This window comes from Castor canadensis, chromosome 6 (assembly GCF_047511655.1).
Source record: "Castor canadensis chromosome 6, mCasCan1.hap1v2, whole genome shotgun sequence".
Classification (NCBI taxonomy): domain Eukaryota; kingdom Metazoa; phylum Chordata; class Mammalia; order Rodentia; family Castoridae; genus Castor; species Castor canadensis.
Genome location: NC_133391.1, coordinates 2,200,608 through 2,225,238, shown reverse-complemented (window position 1 = coordinate 2,225,238; position 24,631 = coordinate 2,200,608). Strand labels below are relative to the sequence as shown.

General features: G+C 49.4%; 1 protein-coding gene across 2 annotated transcripts in view; it reads right to left on the bottom strand.

The window, feature by feature from the left end:
• Nucleotides 1-24,631, bottom strand: part of Sdk1 (sidekick cell adhesion molecule 1) — a 744,195-nt gene that overhangs the window by 305,508 nt on the left and 414,056 nt on the right. Inside the window, exons 1-2 of one of the 2 annotated variants that reach the window (XM_074075461.1) lie at nucleotides 12,066-12,181; nucleotides 9,418-9,551 (exon numbers count right to left, since the gene is read on the bottom strand). In XM_074075461.1, the coding sequence (XP_073931562.1) occupies nucleotides 9,418-9,541 (124 nt within the window). In that variant the 5' untranslated portion in view covers nucleotides 9,542-9,551; nucleotides 12,066-12,181. Of the gene's footprint in view, nucleotides 1-9,417; nucleotides 9,552-12,065; nucleotides 12,182-24,631 lie in introns of those variants that run through there. The other variant, XM_074075462.1, reaches the window with a different exon arrangement.

The following is a 24,631-nucleotide window of genomic DNA, read 5'->3' as shown; positions in this document are numbered from 1 at the left end:
CACTTTTCTGAAGGAAAAAGATATGACAATGAAATAATCTGAATTTTGAAATGGTGGAGAAGCTACGCACTCGTGTGTGTAAATGGGCAAACGAGCCGTGTTGACGCCATTCCAGGAATGGGGGAGGAGGGACAAGGGAGAATGGTGGAGGGGTGAATTCAACTGTGACACACTCTAGGAACTCTGTAAATGCCACCATGTGCCCCCAGCACAGCAGTAATATGATAATAAAAAAGAAATTAGCAAGCAGGAATTCTGAAGAGGGCTGGGGGAGTGGCTCAAGTGGTGGAGTGCCCACCTAGCAAGCGTGAGGCCCTGAGTTCAAACCCCAGTTAACAAAACCTGAAGGACGCGCCACTAAATAGGTGCTTCTAAGTAGCAGCTCCAGGACACGGAGCTTTGTCACAGAAGGACAAGCGGAGCTTGCGTAGAACAACTCGGCCCTAAAGCAAGTAAACGCTGAGCTCTATAGGGAACCGCTCAGGACCATCACCTGTGCTCAGCTCCTGAGAAAACACAGTCTTCCCAAGAAAGCAGCATCTGCAACTAACTACTGGCTCTGTGGCCTCATCTCAACCCAATGCCGTTATTTTGTTTAGGGTTTCCCCAGGCAAGATGTGTAACAGACGTATGTGACAGCTTACAGCACCACTGCAAGGAAGACTCAATTTCTACCCGCCCCATTCGTGCCGCTAGAAGTCTTCTTACCAGCTCTAGCGCAGGGAAGCCAGCTCAGGCTGCACTGCCAGCTGTGTCGGTGAGGACCGGGGCTGGGAAGCCGTGCGTGAGTCACAACGCTGACCCTGCTCCCTCTCCACGCAGCACACACCTCACACTCTTATGTCCACAACTTAGGATTCTACAGTGAAATCATCTTAGGTCCCCTGTCAACTAAATTCCGACACATGGCTGCTGGTTGAGTTCGAGAACTGGGATCCCAGAGTCAAGGGTAAACATTATCAAGAATACTTCAAGTCTACCTTAAAAGTGCCACAATCAGAGGACACCCATGCTTACACATCTGAGAATAATAATTGAAACTGGGACATTTAACAAGAGGGCAGGAGGGAAGGTTGCTGGAACCATTAAACCCTGGCTTGGTGGAGGAGTTTGTAAAAAAAATCTGATTAGGCAAATCACTGCGGACTGCTAATCTGTGCCCTTAAATAATCACGCTGTAATTGGGAGAGGCAAATGAATACTTATGGTCCATTTACCGAGTCCACTGGGCAGTTATGCCTGGCTGATGAATTCTCCCACCTCACTCCCTGGGTGGGGTTCCCCGCTATGCAGAATCTGCACAACAGCTCAGTCTTAATACCTGGAAATTGGGGTGCGATCATGCACATCCCTCTGTAAATCCAGCGGGACAGACCCAGTCTCACTTCACATCTCTGTGCTGTCTGAGGATTACTGATGATGATAAAATAACCACTATACGACTATAAATGGAAGTTCATGTTACAATGCTCCATTAGCAAGTGCCGTCCCCACGCTGACATCCCCCCACAGCCCTAAGCCAAGCCTGGGCTCACTGTCCACCCAGACATGCCTTAGCAGGGTGCAGGCCATGCATGGCCAGCATGCTGGCGTCACCTAGACAGAATGCTTCCTAGGAGTAGTATGGGCATCAGTCAGAAGCTGTCCTGCTTTTAAAAACAAATCCAGGCTCCTAGAAGGGTCAAGAGTGGGGACAGTGCTCACAGAATCTCTAGTGGAAGGGGACACCTGTCCCCGGTCCCGAGTTTAGCCTTGGGCTGCCCTCACTGTGATGCCAAGAGCACACCAGACTCCAGGGCATATGCTATCCCCTTTCACAGGGGACACCAGGGTGTGGGTGTGGGGGTCACAAAGACCTCGAGTACAGTCCTCAATCTCCTGTGACCTCAGTGTCACAGCCTGCATTTGCTCTACTGGGAGGTGGAACTGAGGGCTGGCTCCAGGGACCTGGACAAGCTTCGAGAAGACACCTATCTGGTGCTCAGAGAGGTAGTGCCCCTCGCCTTTCTCACCTTTCTATGTCCTGGAGAACCATTTAACAGTGATCCCGGTTATAAATTATCCCCGAATCCCCGAATCTGCAGACAGCCGGGACCAGTGCTACTCCACATCTCCTGAAATCGTTCTGTCTAACTACACATCTATTTGACATCTAAAATTTTTTCAACAGAAAATTTGAAGGACTGCAAATAACAATTCCCAGTGTATTTTAATATTCTGGCATATTTTAATAAGACTATTTCGGCACTCTTCTGTATGTATTCAAAGGACCCTAAATATTTGATAAAGCAGGCTAAAACTTTCATGCACATTTAAAAATACATAGACAAGCTCTGATTCCCAATAGCAAGGAATTTTACACCACTTCCTTCTTTTCCTGCTTAAACTTGCTTTTCTGTACTTCTCTTCCCACGGTTTTGTCCTAATTTATTATATTTACTAACTCAAAGTATTTTATTGATTCCCCATCATAGCCTGTGAAAAACGACATACATAAATTTAAGTTTACTAGAGGACCATATGGCTTTGAAGGGAAAGAAACAACCTGCCCTTGAATCAAGCTACTGTTGCAATTATCACTGCTCCTCAATCAAAATGTGCACTGCAAATTCTGGGAGTTTGTATGTTTAAGAAACCTGGAAATGCATCTCTCGATGAAATGGATAGTGAAGTTTAACCCTGATTCTGACCTCCATTTTTCTTTTTTTTCTAGGCTGCTATGAGGTTTTGCTCACGTAATGCTAGATGAGGGCAGAAGGAATTCTGCTACAGACTCTTCCTCCATTCTCGGGGCTGAGGTGTGTAGAGTGTCTGCCAGCAGGTGCAAGGCCCCGAGTTCAATCCCCGGCACTGTTAAAAGAATCCCTTTTAAACTCCTTCTGAGTAACGAACCAAAAGTCACATGGTAATCTACCAATCAGGGTAGATGAGTCTTTGCTCCAGTGAGAAATACCCCTGAAACCCCAGGGCTCAGCACAACACACTTTCTTTGCTACTCCTAAAGTCCACTTGGGTGGGGACAATCCCCCAGGGCCCTGGTTCAGACAGCCAGCCTGCTTCCCTCCCATGGTTCTATCACCTCAGTAAGTAAGTGGCCTGGCCACAGGTGTCCCCACAGCAAGGAGCCTGAAGGGGACACACTGTCTCTTAAACTCCTGGCCTGCAAATGGCGCACCATATTCCATCCACATGGCCCCTCACTTCAAAGAAGCTGGTAACGAACGTCTTTCTGACCTGAGGAACTGGGGACTCTATCACAGTTGGCGATTACCAAAAATATTTGTAATGACAATTCAGCTGATGTGTTTGCTTTCTCTTGCTATGACAAAATATCTGAGATAATCACTTTAAAAAGAAGAAGAATTTGTCTTGGCTCATGGTTCTGAGGTCTCAGTGTGTGATCTCTTGGCTGGTTGCTTTGGGCCTATGGCCGTCCAGCACATGGCAGAGAAGCCATGTTTATCTCATGGTGTCCAGAAAGTAAAGGGATGGACAAGACACAGTCCCTCCTTCAAGGCCATGCCCCAGTGACCTAACTTTCTCTTAGTAGTCTCCACTCCATAAAGCTTTCATCACCTCCCAGTGGCTCCACAGGACAGTGACTAAGTCTTAACACATGGGCTTCTGGGAGATAATCAAGGTCCAAATTGTCGGCTGACAATGAATTTGGGTCTAAACTCATTTTTTAGACAACAAAAGGGCTGAAAACATCTGATCCATAAAAAAGATTCACTAGAGTCCTTCACTATCTCATTTCTGCCACCAACAATCAGAATTTTCACTGGGCACCGGTGGCTCACACCTGCAATCCCAGCTACTCAGGAGGCAGAGATCAGGAGGATTGAGGTTCAAAGCCAGCTCAGGCAAAGTGTTCACGAGACCCTATCTCAAAAAAAAAAAAAAAAAGAGAGAGGGAGAAAGAATTGTCCTTTTGTTTAGCCCCAGGGCATCTAAACTCTCAGACAATCCCACATTAAAGTGCAGGATGAGTGACACGAGTGGCCTCCTCATTCTCTGATGGATCCTGTGTTTCTGGCAGCACTTAAGTTTGAACTCAGGGCCTGATGCTGGGCGTGCTGCTACTTGAGCCAGGCCTCCAGCCCCTTTCTTCAATAATTTTTAAGATAGGATCTTGCCTGGACCATGATGCTCCCACCCATGCGTCCCTGTGTAGCCGGGACGACAAGGTGCACACCTCTGCCCTCAGCCATTGGTTGAGATGGGGTCTCATGAACTTTCTGCCTGTGCTGGCTTTGAGCTGTGATCCTTCCGAAGATCCACTTTTACAAGAATGGATGAAGGGACCTGGAATGATCTCCTGAGAACTACATATGCCTGTGGACCCCTTGGAAATCTCTGTCTACAAAATATACCTCCTGCTTTATGCTCCTGAAAATCCTGACAAGAAAGTATCAAACAGCCTAAGACAAGCCCCCCTCCTCTCCTCCCCCGGGCAAAAGCACGAGACCCTATCTGGAAAATAAATAAGCAAAAAAAGGGCTGAGGGGGCGTGGCTCAAGTGGCAGAGCACCTGCCTAGCAAGTCCAAGGCCCTGAGTTCAAACCCCAGTACTGCTAAAATAAATGAAATTGCCAGTCCTGTCATTTTTTTCTGAACAAATGCATGTGTGTGTGGGCTGGTGAGGGAGGTTAACATAGGAAGGCAGTTGGTGAGCTTCAATAAGACTTCAGTACAGCAACAAAAGGCCAGAACTGATTAAAGAGATGGGAACCCCGCCTTCCGGCACACATGGTGTAAATGGTCATCCCTACTACCATCTCATGTCATCCCCAGGTGTCTATTTTTGTGGTGGTGGTGGTGCTGGGGATCAATCCCAGGACCTTGTGCTTGCCAGGCAGGTGCTGCACCCCTGAGCCGCGTTCCCAGCTGGACTCAACTTTTGAGCAACCCTGGGAGATCCCTGGTCTCCCATGGCAGCAGTCTTCTCCTGGGCTGTGTCTCCTGCAGTGCACGCCTTCCATGGTGACTGACCTGAGATGGGCTTCGAAATCGACAGGAACAGTCTTATTGAAATCCAGTCTGGGACAGGACCACCTCCCAGGTGAACGATGCAGAGTGGGCTTCCATGCCTGTTCTTACCCCTTTCCATGTCAGGGCACAGGGAAATAAGATAGCATCTTACCCAGCAGTCCTCTCCGGGTGACTGTGCAAAGACAGTGTTCTCCAAAATCCAGTTTCAGCCAGGAGCCACATATAAGGTCTGCAGTTAAATTAGCATTATAGAGGACAAAGGAATGTTAAGTGGCCTTCGGAATGAAAAGCGAGGCTTTGGCAGCCTGAAGGAGGAGTGGCAGAAATGACAGCTTACCTGCAAATATTGTTTGAAGAGGGACATTAAAATGAAGGAGGGGAAAAAAGGCAGGAGAGAGAGGCAGGCACTTCTGTTTTAATCTGGGCCTCATCCTCAGTGGAGAGTGTCATTACGCTGGGCATTTTGAATACTGGACCAGGGTGTGTCTGAGGGATCACCATGCCATCTAAGCAGTGATTGATAAGCACTGTATGCAATCTATGTCCTGTCCTTACCATGGGGTTTATTTGAAGAAGAAGAAACTCCAATCACATTAATTCAGTTTGGAAGGTCTGATCCACAGAAGTGAATGGAATGTAAAATCTTCAAAATGAGTGTTAAAACCCGGTGGGCAGGTTTACAAAGCTCGCCTGGGTTTGACCTCAGAAAAGAAATGTCAACTTTCAGGCGAGGTCAGCCCATTTTTTTCTCTGGTGTGCACCTGAGCGGTGGGGGTCAGCCATTAAAAAACTCATGCAGGACGCCTCACCATGGTCCCTCCTGTGTCCTTAACATCTGCTGGCGTCAATTCAAAATGAGGCCACCTGTGGGGCAGCAGCTTCCTGGAGCCGCTTGGAGCGTTCAGGCTCCTTTCCTTCAAGGTGGGAGTGTCTCATCCTCCTCCCCTAGACACAGGAGTCAGGTTATGCCAAAATAGCACATCCACTCAACACTCCAGAGCAGCAGGTGGGACCACGCCGCCTCTAACACCCAGGCTAGTAAAGCTTATTTGTTTTTACCAACACCCTCTCCATCTTTTGCCTCCCGTCAGCTTCAGGCATAGATGAAATACTCAGCAGCTGGAAAGGCGGGGAGGTTTCTGAGCTCTCTGGGAGCCTTTCCTCTGGCTGGCGGGGACGGTAGCAAGGCCATCCTCTGGTCCCCACTCCACTGGGACACTGACTGGGCTGTCCTTGTGCAAGGGAAGGAGACACAGGACCAGTGACACCCTGTTTTAAAATTAACTGCAGTACAATTCACTAGAATTTCATTTCCAGAACCCTACTGCCCTGATCACAGTCACGACACGAAGGTCCTGTGTCTTTATTCTTGGACACCAAGGCAAAATTTATCTTCATTAAATAATAATTGGTTGTAATATCTCTTGATTCTTCTCAGAAATGCTGGCTGGCAAATTCTTTTTTAATTTTCATCTGTCTTCTTGGGGTCTTCCACAAAGGCTTATCTCAGAGGAAAAAGATGTCTGGGGGTGCAGACACACTATGTCTTGCCACTGGTCCTGAGGGCATGTGCCTCTGTAATAAATCCAGGGAGACGTTGGGCCCGCCATTCTGTATGGTTCCCGGATGCCAAGGGCTGGCCCGACCTGCCAGAGCCACACAGCCGTGCAGACACAGCCGTAGTCACACACAATTCTAGGGGCTCTGTAGATTCATCAATACTTCTGATCTTTAGAGGTTTTCAAAACAGAACATTTAGTGGGAAAGGGCATAACTGGTGCCATTTAGCTTTTCGCAAAATCCAATATGTCACAGGAAGGTTCTCCTAAGAATTAAAGTAAGGCTTTCTCAACCTCCTTCCTTCTCACACTACACCTGCCCCAAGGAAAACCAAAGAACGTAGAAAGGAACAAAATGCAGGTTTTTCTCCTAAGATTTAAAATAAGTCCATATCATCAACCTTATGGTGTGTCTCATCTATTACCCATCTTACTTGGTGCCACTGAACAGATAAAACTAGGCAAGGGAAAATGTGGTGATTACACACAATGAAATATTACTCAGCCACAAAGAAGAATGAAACTTGTCATTTTGCAGGGAAACGGATGGAACTGGAGGACATCATCTTAAGTGAAGTTAGCTGGGTACAGGAGGCCAAAGGCTGATGTTCTCTCTCATATGTGAAATAAAGACCTGACATAAACAAACTATGAAAAACAGGTCACGCTAAGAGGAGGTCACACACGAGAGAGGGAGGTGAAAGAAGGAAATTAAGGTGAATATGGTTGATGTACTTCCTATACAGGAATGAACACAGAATTTTTAAACCTATCGAAACTACCACAAGAAAGGGACTAAGGTAGAAAGGAGAAAAATGGAGGGGTTGAAGCAATTCTGGTTATAACACATATACACATGGAAATACCATAAGGAAACTCCCTGTAGAGCTGTCTTAAACAAACAAAAAAGCCATTTTATTTTTCTTTTACAAAACTGAAGAACAGGAGGGTGAACAGGTGCTGTCTGGAGGGCTGGTACAGTGGGAGGAGTGGGGGGAAGGGTGTGGGAGGTGAATATGGGGTAACACTGCACGCATGTGTGTAAATGGAAAATGAGACCTGCTAACACTGGTCCAGGAATGGGGAAAGGGGTAAAGGAGAGTGGTGGAGGGGTGAATTCAACTATGATATATTTGATATATTTTAAGAACTTTTGTAAAGCACAACAATTAAAAAATACAACAAATATACAAGGGAATAAGATTTTGCGTATTCAGTTATTTAACAGCACAGCGTGTGTGCACGTGACCATTTGCGGACTCGTGTGTTTTATTTTGCACTGGGGTCGGAAGACCCCGTAGGGGACACTACGTACTGATGAGTACAGCTTCTGGCATGAACCAGAATTTCTGTGGGATTACTTCTTCCCTTCTTCTAACAGACACCAATTTCCTTGTTTCTGGCCCCAAACTGTTTCATCTTTGACTGTCATTGCCCTACTTCTATCACTGAGGGCTAAATCAGAGCTGGTAAACACAATGGCTCCAGCTGAAAAACTTAGAAATTAGGAAGAACCAGCATCTTCTGATGATGCGATCTCCGTCCTTTGTTTGCACCGCTGGAAATGTCCTGACCTGTTATTTTCATTCCTCCCACATCCTTGGTTCTGACGGCCCCTTACATCTGAATGCTTCAAGTACTGGGTTTTCTGAACTTCCCCCACAATCCTCCAAGATCTGAGAGGCCTGGCCAGCCCTAAATCTGCCTGGTGTGCGATCTGGACGGTGATCCCTTGGAACTATGAGGTGATGGCAGGATCTCAACACAGCCAGTACATCACTGAGCCAGTGAGGATGAGCTCAGGTAACCCACAGACCCCACACCTGGCTTTATCACAGATGTTCTCCCTGTGAATTCTACCGACCTTAAAGCACATGACCTAGAGGTCCTCACGGAGCACACGCCACCACCCTACTGCACAGACCGCAGAGGGGAAAACCATCTCTCCAAGGAGTTTTTAAGAAACGTGAAATGCACCACTGTACCGACAGATCAATAAACTCCCTGCCACACGACATGACCCCACCATAACTACCTCCCAGCAGCACTGTGCACCAGGAAGCGCCATGCTGCCAGTTTTGGATGACAAAACCTGATGTGCATGTACGAATCTAGCTCAGTGCAGTTCCTGCTTTTGGTTTCTCTTCTACAGCAACCAACTCTTTTTGTTTTTTTTTCCCCTTGGTGGTACTGGGGTTTGAACTCAGGGCTTTGTGCTTGCTGGGCAATGCTCTCCCATTTGAGCCAGGCCTCCAATCCATCGCACAACGAACCCTCGATTCTACAATTTCAAAGTCCAGGCTGGTAAAATGGCTCAAGTGGTAGCAAAGTGTGAGGCCCTGAGTTCAAACTCCAGTGCCGCCAAAAACAGAAGTAAATAAAAAAAAGAAAAAATAGAATTTCAAAGTCACACATTGAAACTTTTCTCAAACTAAAATGCCCTTTAAAAAACCACGTACATAACTGACTTGTTATGTACTATCTTCATGATTGGACATTCATTTAAATCAGGTAGCAAAAATGATTCTGCTTAAAAACTGCTAGTTTGAACACAATTAAATATCATTGTGAGAGTCCAAGATGGAACTTGCACTTAGTTTCAAACAACGTTCGTGGATATAATTCATAAGTCAAACACTTGTCCTAACAACAGCTAATGACTGCACAAGAGCAAGCACTTTTTTAAAACTCTGTGAACCAGGTTAAGACCTTGCATTCAAACCCATCAGTTAGATTCTGAGGTTTCTGCAAATCATCTCAAAGGCAGCAATACCGACCCCAGATCAATACAAGCCATGGCCGCTACTCATGCGGGAAGGCTCATGGCGTACGACCCCAGCCGGTGACTTTGAGGTTCACCACTCACTCGCTACGCTCAGATGGATGAACGGGCTGCTTCTGCTCTCTCCACTCCGCTCGTTCACGGCCTGCACGTGGTAAGCCCCGGCGTCGCTGGCCGTGGTGGCGAGGATCACCAGGTGGTTCTCCATCGAGATGGCTCTGTTTCAGAGAAGCACACAGTGTCAGTCTCTTATTTGCAACACAGACTTATTTTGTGGGGCCAACTACACAGCAATGTCTAGACTTTTAAAAAAAATATGTGACTGAGCAGAGAATCCCCAGGCAGGCTTCGGGCTGAACCTTCTTGGTTCTGCTCGGCACCCCAAGGCCACAGGGTCTGAGTGTCCCAGGGACTCCACCTCTGAGCACCCCCTCCACTGAGCAAGGATATTGTGGAATTTACACCTCCAGAGATGCCACAGCCCCGAAGTCCCCCTGAGAATTCACAACAGGAGCTGAGGGGAGCTGCCTGCCTTCATGCAGGGCTGTTTGATCACACAGTGGTCACAAACCTTCCACAGAACCTGCAACCAGGGCACTTGAGTCTTGTGATTTTTCTCCTTGGAGATGGGAGGGGGAGGTCTCTCGAACTATTTGCCCAGGCTGGTCTCAAACTGTGACCCTCCCCAACTAAGCCTCCCAAGTAGCTAGGATTACAGGAGTGAGGCACTGGCACCAGGCCATTTATTTTTTGAGACAGGTCTTTGTTTAGTCCAGGCTGGGCTCAAACTCTCAATCCTCCTGCCTTGTCTGCGCCCTCATCCATCCATTGTAGCACTGGTGGGTGGCAGGGGAGGGGCCGATGGACATGGTGCTGACTGCCCCAGCTCCAGTTCTCCTCTCATCACTAACTCCAGGGCACACCCTCCTCCCCTGCTCTCCCTCCACCCTCAGAATGCAAGCACCTGAGAGCTGGCTAACCACCCCCCTGATCACCACCAAATCCTCCTCAGATGTCCCAAATGCAGCAGGAAAGAACAGGAGAGAGACACATCTGATCTCCCCGGCCTCTCTGTGAGCCACAGTTGTCCTCCAAGTACTCTCTCTCCCTCTCCCCCTCCCCCTCTCCAAGACCTTCTATGAGGCCCAGGTTGGCCTTGAACTTAAGAAGCTTTCTGTAGGTCACTGCCCTCCCACTCCACCATACAGAAAGTGACTGGGCAACTTGTTTGAGAAGGTCAGTAAAGACCCACCGTGCACCAGCCCAGCCACTGTTCCCCGAATGGGAGCCATGGTATCCTTTGCTCCTCTCGGTCCTGTGTCTCCCGGCTAGCTGAGCAGGGGGGTGGCAGAGGTGGGACTTGAACCACTGTCTGGCTGGTGAGCTGCCTGTGGAGAGCACCCGCCAGCCTTAAGCCTGGGCTCCTGTGTGTAGGCCCTGCTGCGCCCTGACCCCACAGGGGAGGACCTTGCTTGTTTGTTCTCTGATCCTACAGCAAGCCCTTCCAGACTGGACCACTGTGCAAACTGAGCAGTCACTTGGGAGGGACTTGATGCAGTACGATCCTTTCCTTCCTGCTACCTGGCAGGGACCGTTTCCAGAAGCTCTTGGTTTTTACATGTTGTAGAAAATTATCTTAAGGGGCGATTGCTCGCTGAGGGCTCCCACAGGGCGCGTTCCGTTTTTGGTCTCTATGGCTAACTTATTTCATGTCTCATTTAAGAAAACTTCCCTATTAGGAACTTTCAATTTTTAGTCCCATAAAATTATTTCAAAAAGAGTTTCACTAGATTCATGATTCTTTTATAGGTTCTTCTATAGAATCACAGAAATGGTTCCATCTTATCTGAGTATGTTACGCTGGTGCCTAAAACTAAACCTGAATATTTACTGCACACGAATCTACACGTTTAATAGTATAATCTAAAAACTGAGTATGTAACTTTTTATTTTCACACCTGATTTTTACCACAGACATTTTCAACATGCCCATAATTAGTCTTCTAAGTGCTGATTTTCCCAACTATTTACTCCGTTCCTTCCAGGCTGCTGAACATTGAAAAGGACATGAAAATAAAAACTAAGACTGACAACTGTAGGGGTCTTATTTTAAGCTCTTTTCTTTTAGTTTTTAACTTCTGTATATGCTTAAGTCAAGCTTCATCCTTTGAAAAGGTATCACAAAATGCTAAATGTTTGAAGGACATTATATAAACGAGGATTAATTTACTGGAGAACTGCTCATCTTTTCAATCAAAATCGTTTTGTATATAGAGTTTTTACAAAAGAAAGCAACTCTTCAGGTAAAAAGAAACTAGCCGAAGATGTTCACCTCAGGTTTAAGTCTTGATGTCTGCTGTGATGCTGAGAAACTCCCTCCTCCCTCTGTCCCCCCTTCCTCCCTCCCTCCTCTCTCTTTCCCTCTCCCTTCTTTTTGAAACACAGTCAGGCTAGTAGTCCAAAGTTGACAATCCTCCTGCCTCCACCTCCCAAGTGCTGGGATTACAGGTGTGCACCCCCACTCCGGGCAAAAGCAGCAATTTTTAGCAATAGTGCCGTGGACCATGTCTAACCGTTCCTTCCATGCACTGGGTTTGGACCATGGGCATGTGTCCCAGGATTCACAGTGGCAATGTCACAGCCATGACACCCCTAGCGTGAAGCTGAAAATGCTGGTGGCAGGCAGCACAGAGAGAAAGGTGGAGCCCTGAAGCAGCCGCCCTGCAGCCTACCCTGTATCTGCTCGGTCTGAGTCATGAGATGGTTCCCGTCAGTCAACCGGAAGTGTGTGAGCCAAGGTTCCTGTCACAGCAGTCAGCGCTGTGTTGACATTGGTTCCAAACAGCATCTACGGGACAATGTCCATTTGGGATTTTAAAAAATGTGTGTTCTTCTGTGCACAGGGAAAAGACCCCTGTCTGACGTTTCGTGTATGTATGCAAAGAACACAACTGTGGCTGCTCTTTGAGTGGTAAAGGTGCAAGTTATTTTCTTTTGGATCCTGTATTTAAAATGTTTTCAAACCTTCCTCCAACAAACACGTATCGCTTTTGCTATCAGAAGGAATACAAAAGGCATGCTAATGTTTATGGCACCAAGTTTAATACTTGCCATAATCTCAATTACCTGATTTTATCACCTTGTAGTTCCAGAGAACTCACTTAAAACTCACACTGGCTTTCAGGGAGTTTATAACATTCATCTAGGGAGATGTTTCTTTTAACTTTATTGAAGTAAGTACATGCATATGTTATGTAAAATCATGTCTTTTCTCTTAGTTTGTCTTAATGTTACATTTAGAAATGAAGCCTCACAATCCTAACTTCTGATTCCAAGGGTTGGTTAAAAAAAAAAAAAAAAAAAGTAGGGGGTTAAACTTCAGTCCCACATGAGTGAAATTAAGTACAGGAAAGGAGTGATCTTGGTGAAGCTGGCATTCTTGTTTCCCTTTGGCATGGGATTTGAACTCAGGACCTCACATTTGCTAGGGCTAGGGCGTGACTCAAGTGGTAGAGCACTTGCCTAGCAAGCATGAGGCCCTGAGTTCAAATCCCAGTGCCACCAAAGGGAAACAAGAATGCCAGGTTCACCAAGAGGGTCACTTGGGTCACAATGACAACAGGGAAGGTTTTCACAGAGAGGAACCAGTCTGTTCCTAGACAGCCGGGATTCACTAACAAAGAAACCACGGTGGTTCAGTGTTGGCTGAGGATGTCCAGTGGCCACTTTCTAAGTGCTTCTGGTCACGGTTCACTTCTTCCAACACATTCATGAGGTAGGGGACAAAATAACCATGCTCACTTTCAGAAAGATTCAGCCTGAGTGACAGAGGAATTACCCGGGGTCTCTGGCCACCTGCTTTATGGAAAGCATCATCTTTGGAGAAATGGCCGAGGAGGCCCTCAGGTGTGTGACCCCCTTGCTGGGGACTCTGCAGTCAGTCCAGCTTCCTGCCACACCCGGCAGGTCCAAGGGACCAAGGGACGTCCTGTTCCCCAAGTCGTGAGGTAGCATCTGCTTTCAGGGCTGTGACGCGACAGCGACTGTCACGAGCAGCAGACTCAGCGCGGTGCGGGGCGCGGGGCGGGGAGCCCCGCAAGCTCCGGCCGCTGCAGAGTGGCCGGCGAGCCTGAGTGGGGGGCGCACCGGGTTCCATCGGCTCCGAGGAAGCGCTTTGAAGATCTCCTCCGGAGCACTCGTGGGCAGGGCGAGGAATGCTAGCCGCCAACACGCTGTGCAGCCCGCGCCTTGCTTCCCACGGAACGGGAGGTCACCTTGCTCTAGGAACTTGCAGGGCAGGCGAGGACGTGGCACGCACGGTGCTGCCAGCGCCATGGCAGGGCAGTGAAACAGGGCCCTGGAAAAGCAGGACGCCAGCCCCGGGGCCACACGGGCCAAGCCGCACCGCAGTCCCAACCAAGGCCCACGCTCACGCAGAGAATCACGCGTGGAAAACAGAGCACCTGTGCTTAAACCCCGAAACCTAGGCCGTGCACGACAGCCGCCGTTTCACCAGCAACTTTTTGAGTGGGTTGGTTCCGGCTCAGTGCTGAGGCCGCCTGGACCTCCAGCTGGGGGTGCCACGCTGAGTTTGGTGGAAATCAGCGGTCGGCTCTAAGCCCGGCATTTAGCCCACCGCTCGCTTGCGAATCGGCTTGGGGGTGGGGGGTGGGGGTGGGGGTGGGGGGTGAAGGGGGCGAGGGGGGAACGGGGCGCTGAGAAGGGAGTCTGAACTGGGAGCGGAGGGCAAATCGCAGCACAAGGAAACGCGCGACAGCTGTGTCTGCGCCAGAACGCACACCGGGAGACCTTCCCACCTGTAGGGAACCACTAAAGCCCGCCCCCAAAACTTGACCAATCGCAAGAGAGGCGCATTTCAAAATGACCAACAGGAGCTCTAGATGACGAAGGTACGGCCCAGAGCACTCAGCCAATGAGGAGCCGGGCGCGGGACTTGCACGCTGGACTGCAAATGCTCGGGAGCGCTTTGGGCCTCTGCTCGCCAGGCAGCCATCCTGCAAGGGAAGCGGGAAGGCCTCCCCGTCACAGCGCCCCACGTGTCTCCGAGTCCAGTGGGCTCCGACAGGTGAGCCGTCCCTCACAACAGCAAGGTCAAAGCAGACGACTTGGGGACTGACGGACAAGTCCTGGCTGCTGAATCACGCGCCCGGAATCTGCTTGCCCGTCGAGTGGCAGTCGCGAGTCCCTGGACCCTGGGTAAACGCTACGTTTACTCGGGGGTGACCACGGCTGCCCGCCATAGCTCGGGATGGAGGAAGAAGTCTTAAGAAGTCACAGGGGCCCGAGGTGTGGCTAGCAACGCACCCCCAAGAACCCAGGAGAGGAAGCCCGAAAGCGCGGTGCTAGGAACCTCACACCCAAAGAGGCGGTGCGTCGCCATCACTAACGGGACGCATGCGTCCCTGGGACTGGCGCGAGAAACCGCGGGTAAGAATGCCCAGGCTCTCCACAAAGGATGCACCAAACCTCCGCGACACAGGGAAGCATGGCCGCCAGCCGCGGTGGCCTGTGCCTTGAAACCATTTCAGTCTGATGTAGGCAGGGATCTTTTTCTCCATGGCTGGTGAGGCTGTTTTCATGATGGAAAGAATTTATTGAAAAGATAGGATTAAATTCACAGGAATTCTCCTCTCTCCAACTCCGTTTTGACTGTGAGGTCGAAATTGCACGAGCGATGGAGGTAAGCTGCAGGGTGGAATTTTAAAATCCTTTGGGTTTGAAATACGTTCAGATACACAGATCCTGCCTCACCCACAATGGTCCCTGTTCTTAAGCACCAAGTCTGCCAAATAGAGATCCATTAACTGGGTCAAATGAGTGAAGAAAGAGAAGAAAATGTTCAGACAGTCACATATTTGTCCTGGTTATTCCTTTCTGAGCTTGCAACTACATTTTGGTGCCCAGAACCCAAGGAAGAGAAGAGTAATTTGCCATTTGATAAATATTTATGGAGTGCTGTGCACAACACCGTCCAGAGGCAGCACGCTGGCAAATACGGTCAGTGCACACAAGCAGCTCTCTTCCCTGGGAGGAGAAAGGCAAAGGTGGCCAGATGAACAGCACCTGTGTGAAGCCCACACGCATGAACCAGGCCTGAGAAGTACTGAGCCCCAGAGGCAGCCAACCCACCACAAAACACACTGGAGAGCCAGACCAGTAACCTGGGAGGACAGGCCATGTTTGTTCTGCTGATCCACCTGCCCATGGGTGTCGCCTGCCGCCTGAGCTCGGGCCAAGCTCCTTCAGGGTGGCAGCACAGCTAACTGTCCTGAGCCTTTGCCTGGGGCCTCCCTGCCTGCTCCCAGGAACTCGGGCGCTGGGTGAGTGCCGCAGTCAGTGTGGCCCACCACGGTGGGACCCCTGCCCAGGGGACACATGGCTGGTCTCTGGTTAAACCAGACAGCAGACTGAGCCCAGGGTTGTTCATCTTCTCCCAGCCCAACTCCTCCAGATGCCTGGTGACCAGAAGTAGAAGGTGGCCTGCCTTAGAGTGAAAGTCTAATGTGGTTCCTGCCACAAGAAGATGGTTCTAGTTGGCGGGAAGTAACGGCATAAGCATGCCAGGACAAAGTGTTCACGGTAGTCTATGTTCATGCTGAGCCTTCAAGGGGACACGCGGTACACCCTGGCTGGAGCAAGGGGACAGGAATAAAGATCTATCCCTGGGCTCATGACTTGGTTTTATCATCTGAAAAATAAGGCGACATCAAAACAGCCTTTCAGGGCTGGCTGAATGACTCACGCAGGAGAGCCCTTGCCTGGCAAGTGCGAAGCCCTGAGTTCAACCCCAGCGCTGCCAAAACAGCCTTTCAGAAGCGCAAATCAGGTACATGGGGGAGGCTGCTCCGAGCTCCACCTTCAGTGTTTGCAGAGCTGACTGTGGTTTGCCAGGTGTGGTGAGGATGAACAGCAAGTGACAAAACAATCGATGTAACCCACTGGGCCACTGGGGCTAGGTACTCGATGCTTTCTAGGATTTGAGTTGGCAGACTTCTGTGAAAACACAGCCAGACCCTGAATTATCAGATGGAAGTCATCAACAACTGAAGCTTCCGAGACCACCCCCAAGACACAGTCATCTGCTCAGAAGCCAGCGCACAACAACCTGGCAAGGAGGCCTGGCCCTGCCTTCCTCAACACATGGCCTGTGTCACATACAGAAACTATCCTTCCTCCAGGACAGACACTGCCCAGGAGGAAGGATGGACAAGAAGTGAGGGGATGGCAGGACAACTGTTGGTGTTAACTGATGAAGGATTTCTCTCATCAGGGGATTTTGCCCAAAAGAAATGTATTTCTCATGAGTAGCAGTGTTTCTTGAATTCTCCAGCATTTTACAGAGCAGGGGTAAGTAGTCCATTTATACTTAGCCAGGGTCTTTTGTTATTTGAACTCATTGTTCCGGCACCAGACACAAAAAAACGGTCATGTCAACTTCCTGGGGTGTGGCGTCCTATGCAAGACAATGGCAGAAGAAAAAGAGGCTTCTACAGAACCTAGGTGCAACAGTAAACATTTTTCCCCCTAAAAAAATGAGAAGAAACAAGGCTAAAAAAGAAAACATGTGGGACATGTGCCTTCAGGTCTTTTGGGTCCGTAGGCAATGACGCTCACCCAGAGTAGAAAAGCCACACACACTAGGTGCTATTAAAAGGGCGACATTGCCATACAGAAGAAGGGCCCTAGAGAGAGCCTCTCCAGATGGGGCCACCCTTGAATAGTGATAGAAGACAAATAAATGATTCAGTCCAAAGTGACAAGAATGTGGCTGTGACTGTGTTACACACTTTTCCCCCACATTAATGACCGCAAGACCAGGCTGCTGCCAGCCCAGCAGGTGCCAGTGAGCTCTGGGCAATGGGGTGCCCCAGCCACTCAGACGTCGCTGTCGTTGTGGACCAAGGTGGGAAAGTCAGAGGCTGGCGGTACACACTTCCAGTGCAGTTTCTCTGCACACCTTTCTTCAGAACAAGGCGCTCGGAGTCTTTCTTCCCTGAGCAGATAAAGGACCCTGGGCAGAGCACTTGACCCTGCACTCCACGGGATTCTGTCTTTCCCGCAGCAGCCACTGTGACAGGGCTACTGTGTCTGCAAAGCAAATAGCCGCAGAGGAAGTCTCAAAAATTATGAGCAGAGAAAATTGTCTTTCTGAGCCAACGATCTCCACCTTCCACATCTGTCTTGTTGTCAGCTCCTCTTTGAAGGAGTGTAATTATCACCACGAGTTCACACTTTTGTTAAAGTCCTTTTGACTCCTAAGGGACAGAGCTGTGCCCACGGGGCAGGGAGCATCTGGATGGCTGAGGCTCCTCTGGGGAAGGTGAGGGTCTCTTGCTGCCCCCCTTGAGGTTGAGGCACCCCAAGCTGCAGGAAGACGGGGTCACACTCTGCCCAAAATTGCCAACAACACAGGCAGAAACAAACCCATAAAGAAGTCCGATTTCTTTTGGCGCAGTTTTCTTTTAGAAGCTACCATGATAGATGCAGTGTGTATATAAACTGAGGGCTGCGTGGGCCTCTGCTGTGTCACGTCACCTGCTAGACAATGGCTCTCAGAGGCCGTGGGCACGGTGCTCACAAAGAACCTCAGCGTGATGGTGAAATATCCGAAAGAGACTTGGATAGGAGGCTGGGAGTTACTAAAACCCTGGGCCTCAGCTCAACTCTCAGGAAGGCTGAGCTCTTGTCTTCTGCCTAGAAGGGCTGTCCCTTCCCAGGCTGGGCCGGGACCCCGCAGGTGGCCCCGCACGGCTCGTGGCTATGTCGGGAATTTTTGCAAAGGTCTCACTGGTGGATACGGCCGGACCATTGGCCATGGTGGGGAGATGACCCTGCTTTTGCTCCCAGTGTTCCAGACATTTCCCCACCTGCCCACAACTGCAGCCAGAGCCAGCTTGCTTTGGCCTGTCTCCCCAAGGCCTGACCCTTCAGCCGCTTCTGGGGCCACTTCAGCTTCTTAGAGCAAGACACTAACTCCTTCTCAACCAAGCCTCTGCTCCAACCTGCTCATGGCAATGAGGACTGGCCTGGACACTTCTGAGCACTTTGCACATATCCGCCCCTCCCCACAGCAACTCCGATGCATTCAAATTCCCTCACAGTGCCAGCTGGCAGCCCACACTGAGGGTTTGGATCTAGAGATACCATGCAGGGGGCCCCTTCTCTGCCACTTCTTAGCCATGTGCCATTGTGACAACGAGCACACCACTCAAGTTGATGGCATGGCTCCCCGGGCCGTGTCTGCCGAATGGTGGTAATTGCATCGCGCCGTGGGAGTGGGAATTACACGAGGTGAGGTTAAAAAGTGATCTGCACACGCTGGTCAGCTACTGGCGTCATCTCTGCCTCACAGACAGGAAGCTGAGTCTGGTCAGGAACCAACTCCCCTGAAGAAAGTGAGGGTGGGAGACTTCCCAGTCAGTCACCTGGCACCGCACCCCCAAGTGTGTCCTCCCTCCAAGTCTCTGTCCTAGGACAGAGGCCAGGAACAGTCACCGTGCTGACCTTTGTCCTGGCACTGAGTACTCTGGCAACCTGAGCAGCCATCCCTTCCTCTTCTTAACACCTGACTCCCAGGGCAGCCATGCCAGGTGATGATGCAACCAGCAAGGACAGGTAGCTGCGGCTGTACCAGTGGGTTTAAGGAGGCCCTGAACGCTGCCATGTGCCAGGAGAAGGACTGCACCCCACTCGCTGGTCTCCACAGGGAGCCTGGGCCACTCTGCTAGCATAAGCTAGAGGTAAGGGGCTTCTTTTCCTTTCTTTTTTTGGTGGTACTGGGGTTTGAGCTCGGGCACTCTGCCACCTGAGCCATGCCTCCAGACCTTTTTGCACTAGTTCCTTTGAAGACAGGGTCTTGCTTTTTGCCCAGATCAGCCTGGACCGTGATCCTCATTTTTACACTTAATGCTGTAGGTGGGGTGGCAGGCGTGCGTGACCGTGCCCAGCTTTTTGCACTGAGGTGGAGGTCAAATAAACTTTTAGCCTGGGCTGATCTGGAACTGTGATTCTGATCTTTTGCCTCCCAAGTAGCTGAGATTATAGGTGTGAGTCACCAGGCCTGGCTGTGAACTCCCTTGTCCAACTGGTGGAACCCCAACACAGGCCTTTTCTGCTTCTGCTGCCAAAGTGTTCTCCATGCGGTCACCCCAGCTGTCCAGCTAAGCAGGGAAGAGCCAGGAGCTCTGGCTTCAGCCACTGAAGACAACAAAGCAGCCTCCTGCAGAGAAAGGGTGCACTTCTCAGAGCTGCTGATTTAGGAGTTTTCTGGGAAATGCTGTACACGAGCCTTGTTTTGAGTGCACAGGATTCATCTAAAGTGAGAATGCAAGCAGCAGTCTCAGCTTTGCTGGGTGAGTGGTGACAACATGAAGTGCAGACAACGTAATTTAAAGGGGCCTTTTGAGGAAGTCCACGCAAACCCAGCACATCATGAACTGTGACAAGGCACCTGTGAGAAACAAACATCGAGCACACCTGGGCAAAGGCACCAGGTCCTACGCAGTCCGCACAAAAATAAAAGCAGGATAAACATAGCCAAAAGATCAAGAGGACCTTCCCCAGCTGGCTCCATTGCTGGTGGTCCTGCAGCTCATTTCCACGGCAAACAGACACAGAGTCTCCTCCTTCTGTCTGTCTTCTTAGAGAACTGTGACTCTGTCCCCCACATGGTAATGCATCTGTTCTTAGTCCCTGCTAGTATTTCTCAACAGGTGCTTTAAGGTTTTGCATGAGCTGTAGTCAACTCGTCACTCAAACCAAGTGATTCACATGAACCAAGCACTAAACTCAGAGCAGAATAAATACCCACAGAGGCTGTTGTCTAACAGGCAAGCACAGGGCTCGAACCAGGGACTCTACTGATAGTGAGAGAGCCCAGGGGGACTAGGGGCTAAAGATGGTGGCTTCAACCTCAGTGTCCAGACTGTAGTCTTTTCTAAGTGCTATTGTCTACAGAAAGGGCCAGAGCCTTCTGGAGAAATGGCTAACATGGATCTGGGAAGGGAACAGACAAGAAGAGCCAGGAACATCTCACACCAGCCACATGGTGAGGAAGCCAGGAATAGGTAAAGACAAACGGACTCAGGAATCAACCTGAAAAGGCTCTTATCACCCCAAAAAAGGGGACTGTAAGCACCAGTGTGATGGTGTACAGGTCAGAAGGAAGAAATAAAATTCTCTCTATTTGCAGACGACATGGTCTACACAGAAAATATCAAGATATCTTCAAAACAGTGGTAACGACTCATAGAACTAATTAGTAAGTCCAGCAAGGATTTGACATTCTAGGTGGTGTGGTGACGAATGCCTGTGATCCCAGCTACTCAAGAGGCAGAGATAGGGAGGCCAGTCTGAGTAAAATGTTAGTGAGAACCCCATCTCAATAAATCAGCTGGGCATGGTGGTTTCCATCTATAATCCCAGTTATGTGGGAGGCATAAGTAGAAGGGTGGTGATCTGAGGCCAGCCTGACAAATTTGGCATGAGACCCTATTTGGAAAATAGCTAAAGCAAAAAGGTCTAGGGGGGAAACACCTGCCTAACAATCATGAGGTCCTGAGTGCAAATCCCGGTACCCCATCCTCCAAGAAAAAAAAAGTTCAAAACCAAGTCACAGGAAGGAGGCCCTTCAGCAAACATCACTGAAGACACTTCCCCTTCACAGGGAGAAAGACAGAACCCGAGCCTGACATCCCTGTGCTCAGACAAGTCATAACGGGCCGCAGATTTACCAAAGTCCTCAGACACGACACCACAGCACCATTTGTAAATGAAGACTCAGTAAGATGGACTTCACTGAAATTAATGTTTTTTGTGAATGACCCTACGAAGAAGAAAAGAGAATGTGACAAAGGATACGTATTCCATAGTACAGAAAGAACTCCCCAAAGTCAACAGAGCCACAAAACATTCCTCTTAGAAAACAGGCAAGAGAGAGGAGGACCCCCCTCAAAGACACAAATAACCCATGAAGGCAGCTCAACACTCCAAGCCACCGAGATCCCGAAGGTCTCTCTCTGCTCATCAACTGAACCAACAAAAGTAAAAGACAGGGCTTCAGAGGTGCTGGTGGGAATGAGACAAGCACAGCCACTCTGGAAACAGCCTGGTGGCTTTTAAAGAAGCTACATGTACACGTCACCATTTGACTCAGAGGTCTGTGTCTCCCAGAGAGATAAAAATATCTGTCTGTGCCAGGTGCCGGTGGCTCACACCTGTAATCCCAACTCTTTGGGAGGCTGAGATCCAGAGAATTGAGGTTTGACACCAGCCCAGGCAAATAGTTCTCGAGACCCCATCTCCAAAATAACCAGAGCAATATGCAATAGAGGTGTGGCTCACATGGTAGAGAACCTGCTTTGCAAGTGTGAAGCCCTGAGTTCAAATCCCAGTCCCACCAAAAAAAAGTATGTCTATACAAATACCTGCATAGATCAATTTGTAATAATCAAAACTTGGGCAAAAAACCTGCATGCCCTTCACTAGGTGAACATTCAGACAAGATATGTCACTGTCATATTGGGGAATATTACACAGCAAAGCAAAGGAACAGACTATAGATATACACGGCTTAGATGGGCCTCCAGGGCATTAGGGTAAGTGAAACAAAAAGCCACTCAGAAAGCGTCCCATAATGCATGATTCCACTTACACAGCATCCTCAAAATGACAAAATTATAGACAGAAACAGCCTGGTGCTGGCAGAGCTAGGTGTCACAGGGGAGGAGGTGGGACCATAACGGGCCTTGTGTGGAGGGCAGCTCTGTCTTGACTTCAATGGCTAGTACACAAATCCACACACAGAGGAAGATGACACAGTCACGCACCCTGTCCCATGCCAGCCTCCTGGTTCTGTGCCCATGCCACAGCCATGCAAAACACAACCTCCGGGCCAAGAGTACAGGAAGAGTCTCCCAATTGTGAGGTCAGAACAACTTAGAGACTGAAGCCAAAGGGCCATGTGGTTCTCCTAGAGCGAGCCAGCGGTTGTCAGAGTCTTCGGGGAGTTGACAGATGCTGGGTTTGGGGGACTGAGGAAGGGAGCAGTGGACCCCGTGAACATGGAGGCTGGGGGATCCCCTGGGAGTGGGACAGCCTTGGTGTGTCACAGGACGTCAGTCAGAAGCCCTGGACACAGGGGCAGAGGGAACCCAAGAGACAGGAGGTGTGAGCTGGGAAGAGCGCGTCATCAGGAACCTGCCAGCCTTGCTGGCAACCAGAAGGACCCACTGGCCATCTATGGCTCCGAGGTCCCTTCCTGCTCGGTGAAGCTGGTGATGGCCCTTAACACTGAGCATGGAGGACAGAGATGGTGTACTGACCATCTGCACAGAGAATGAACAAGTTGTGTGTGTATGCGTGTACACCTGTGTGTATGCATGTGTATACATGTGTGCACGTGTGTGTGCGTGTGTACATGCATGTGTGTAGCCATGAGAGCTCCAAGTGCATGGCCAAGGCCAGTCTGAAAATTAAAAACAAAGATTGCAGAATTCACTAGACTCCAAAGCTCAGTGACATTGACAGAGAATAAATTACATGTGTTACGCTCTGACGAAAAGTAGAGATACATCACAGAGGTTTTCATTAAACACCACAAGCGCAAAAGACGAGTATGTTGATAAAAAAGCACTTATATGAAGCGGCTTATTACACAACAGTGTGGCGTAAATGAACCAGTGATGTGTCTTACCATCGCCATCTGTGCCTTCCTTCCCTCAGAAACGGTCAGCAGGGCCTGGCTAGGCTACTATGCTTTGGAAAATATTAAGGAAATAAAAGAGCAAGCATCAGTGCTCACGCCTGTAATTCCAGCCACTCAAAGAGGCAGAGGTCAGGAGGATCGTGCTTCAAAGCCAGCCCAGGCGAACAGTTTGTGAGATCCTTCATCAAAAAGGGCTGGTGGAGTGGCTCAAGGTGAAGCCCTGAGTTCAAACCCCAGTACTGCCAACCGAAAGAAATTAAAGGGACATTGCTAAAAATTGCATTTCATCATGCAAATATCTAAGTTGGGGACATTTTTGTTAGGGTGAGTGGGACAGGGGTCACTGTGAAAAGAAGGTTAAAGGAAGGCAGGTCAGCCAGAACCCAAGAATGGTGGCAAGAACAGGCCCACTGTGTGAAGAAGGAGTGGAGCGGGCCTGCTGTGCACCTGGGCTCACACGTCCATCCTGCGAGGTCCCCAAAAGGAACAAAAAGACTCCCACCGGTTCAGGGATCAGGCACAGGCGTGTGTGGGTGATTGGGATGGAAAGGCTGAGCGCTGTCGCGCCGCGCGAATCACCTGACTTGAGATGCTGAGAAAACACTGCTCTACTGGAAAGACTGAAAGACGGCTGCTGAAACGGCCAAGGACACAGTGAGAACTGTCATCGATGGGAATGAAGACCACCTCTACATGTCTCACTCACGCTCTTGGTTGGCTAAGAATTGACAGAACAGGAAATTTGTTTTTTTAACAAAATAAGAAAACAGAGTTGCCATACCCCCTTACAAAATCAGAGCTACAAAGTCAGGTGCTCCAGATCCGGCACACATGGGATGTGAGGTGGAATGCCTCACGCTGGAGCTGGCCGGCAGAAAGGTGGGCGCTGGGGGCCACTATGTGCCCCCAACAAACGAGCAAACAAAAAACCCCCAGGGCTCTGGGGTTTGAACTCAGGGCATTCACCTTGAGCCACTCCGCCAGCCCTTTTTTGTGTTGGTTTTTTTCGAGATAGGGTCTCGTGAGCTATTTGCCTGGGCTGGCTTCAAACCTCGATCCTCCTGACCTCTGCCTCCTGAGTAGCTGGGATTATAGGCATGAACAACTGGTGCCGAGTAACACCTTTTTTTTTTTTAAATCATATCTACTTGAGGGTCATAATAAGACCTGTACAGTAATCTAAATAGCGGCACAGTTCTTGAAAAGGCACAATGTTCTATCTCACAGGAAACACAAGGTCTAGACCTTAGCCTAGACAGGGAAGAAAAAACAATGTAGAATAAGTCAGAAAAAACCAACAACCAAGTATTCATGCTGGAGTAATTTAGTAGCAGATTTAAAAGTATATATGGAAAGCGCACAATTTCAAGTTTATTGTGCTGAAGAGCCTGTAAACTCAGACAAGGGTAGAGACGTGATGGGCCACGAGTGTAGTGTTTAGAATAAATGGTGTCTAGCACATCCATTTGTTGTTGTCATAGAGAAGCCACAAGGGTCTTGAGAGAATGTCAGAGTGCAGAGTCACAGCGCACACTTGGATGGGGAAATTTTCGGACCATAAGGTATTTATTT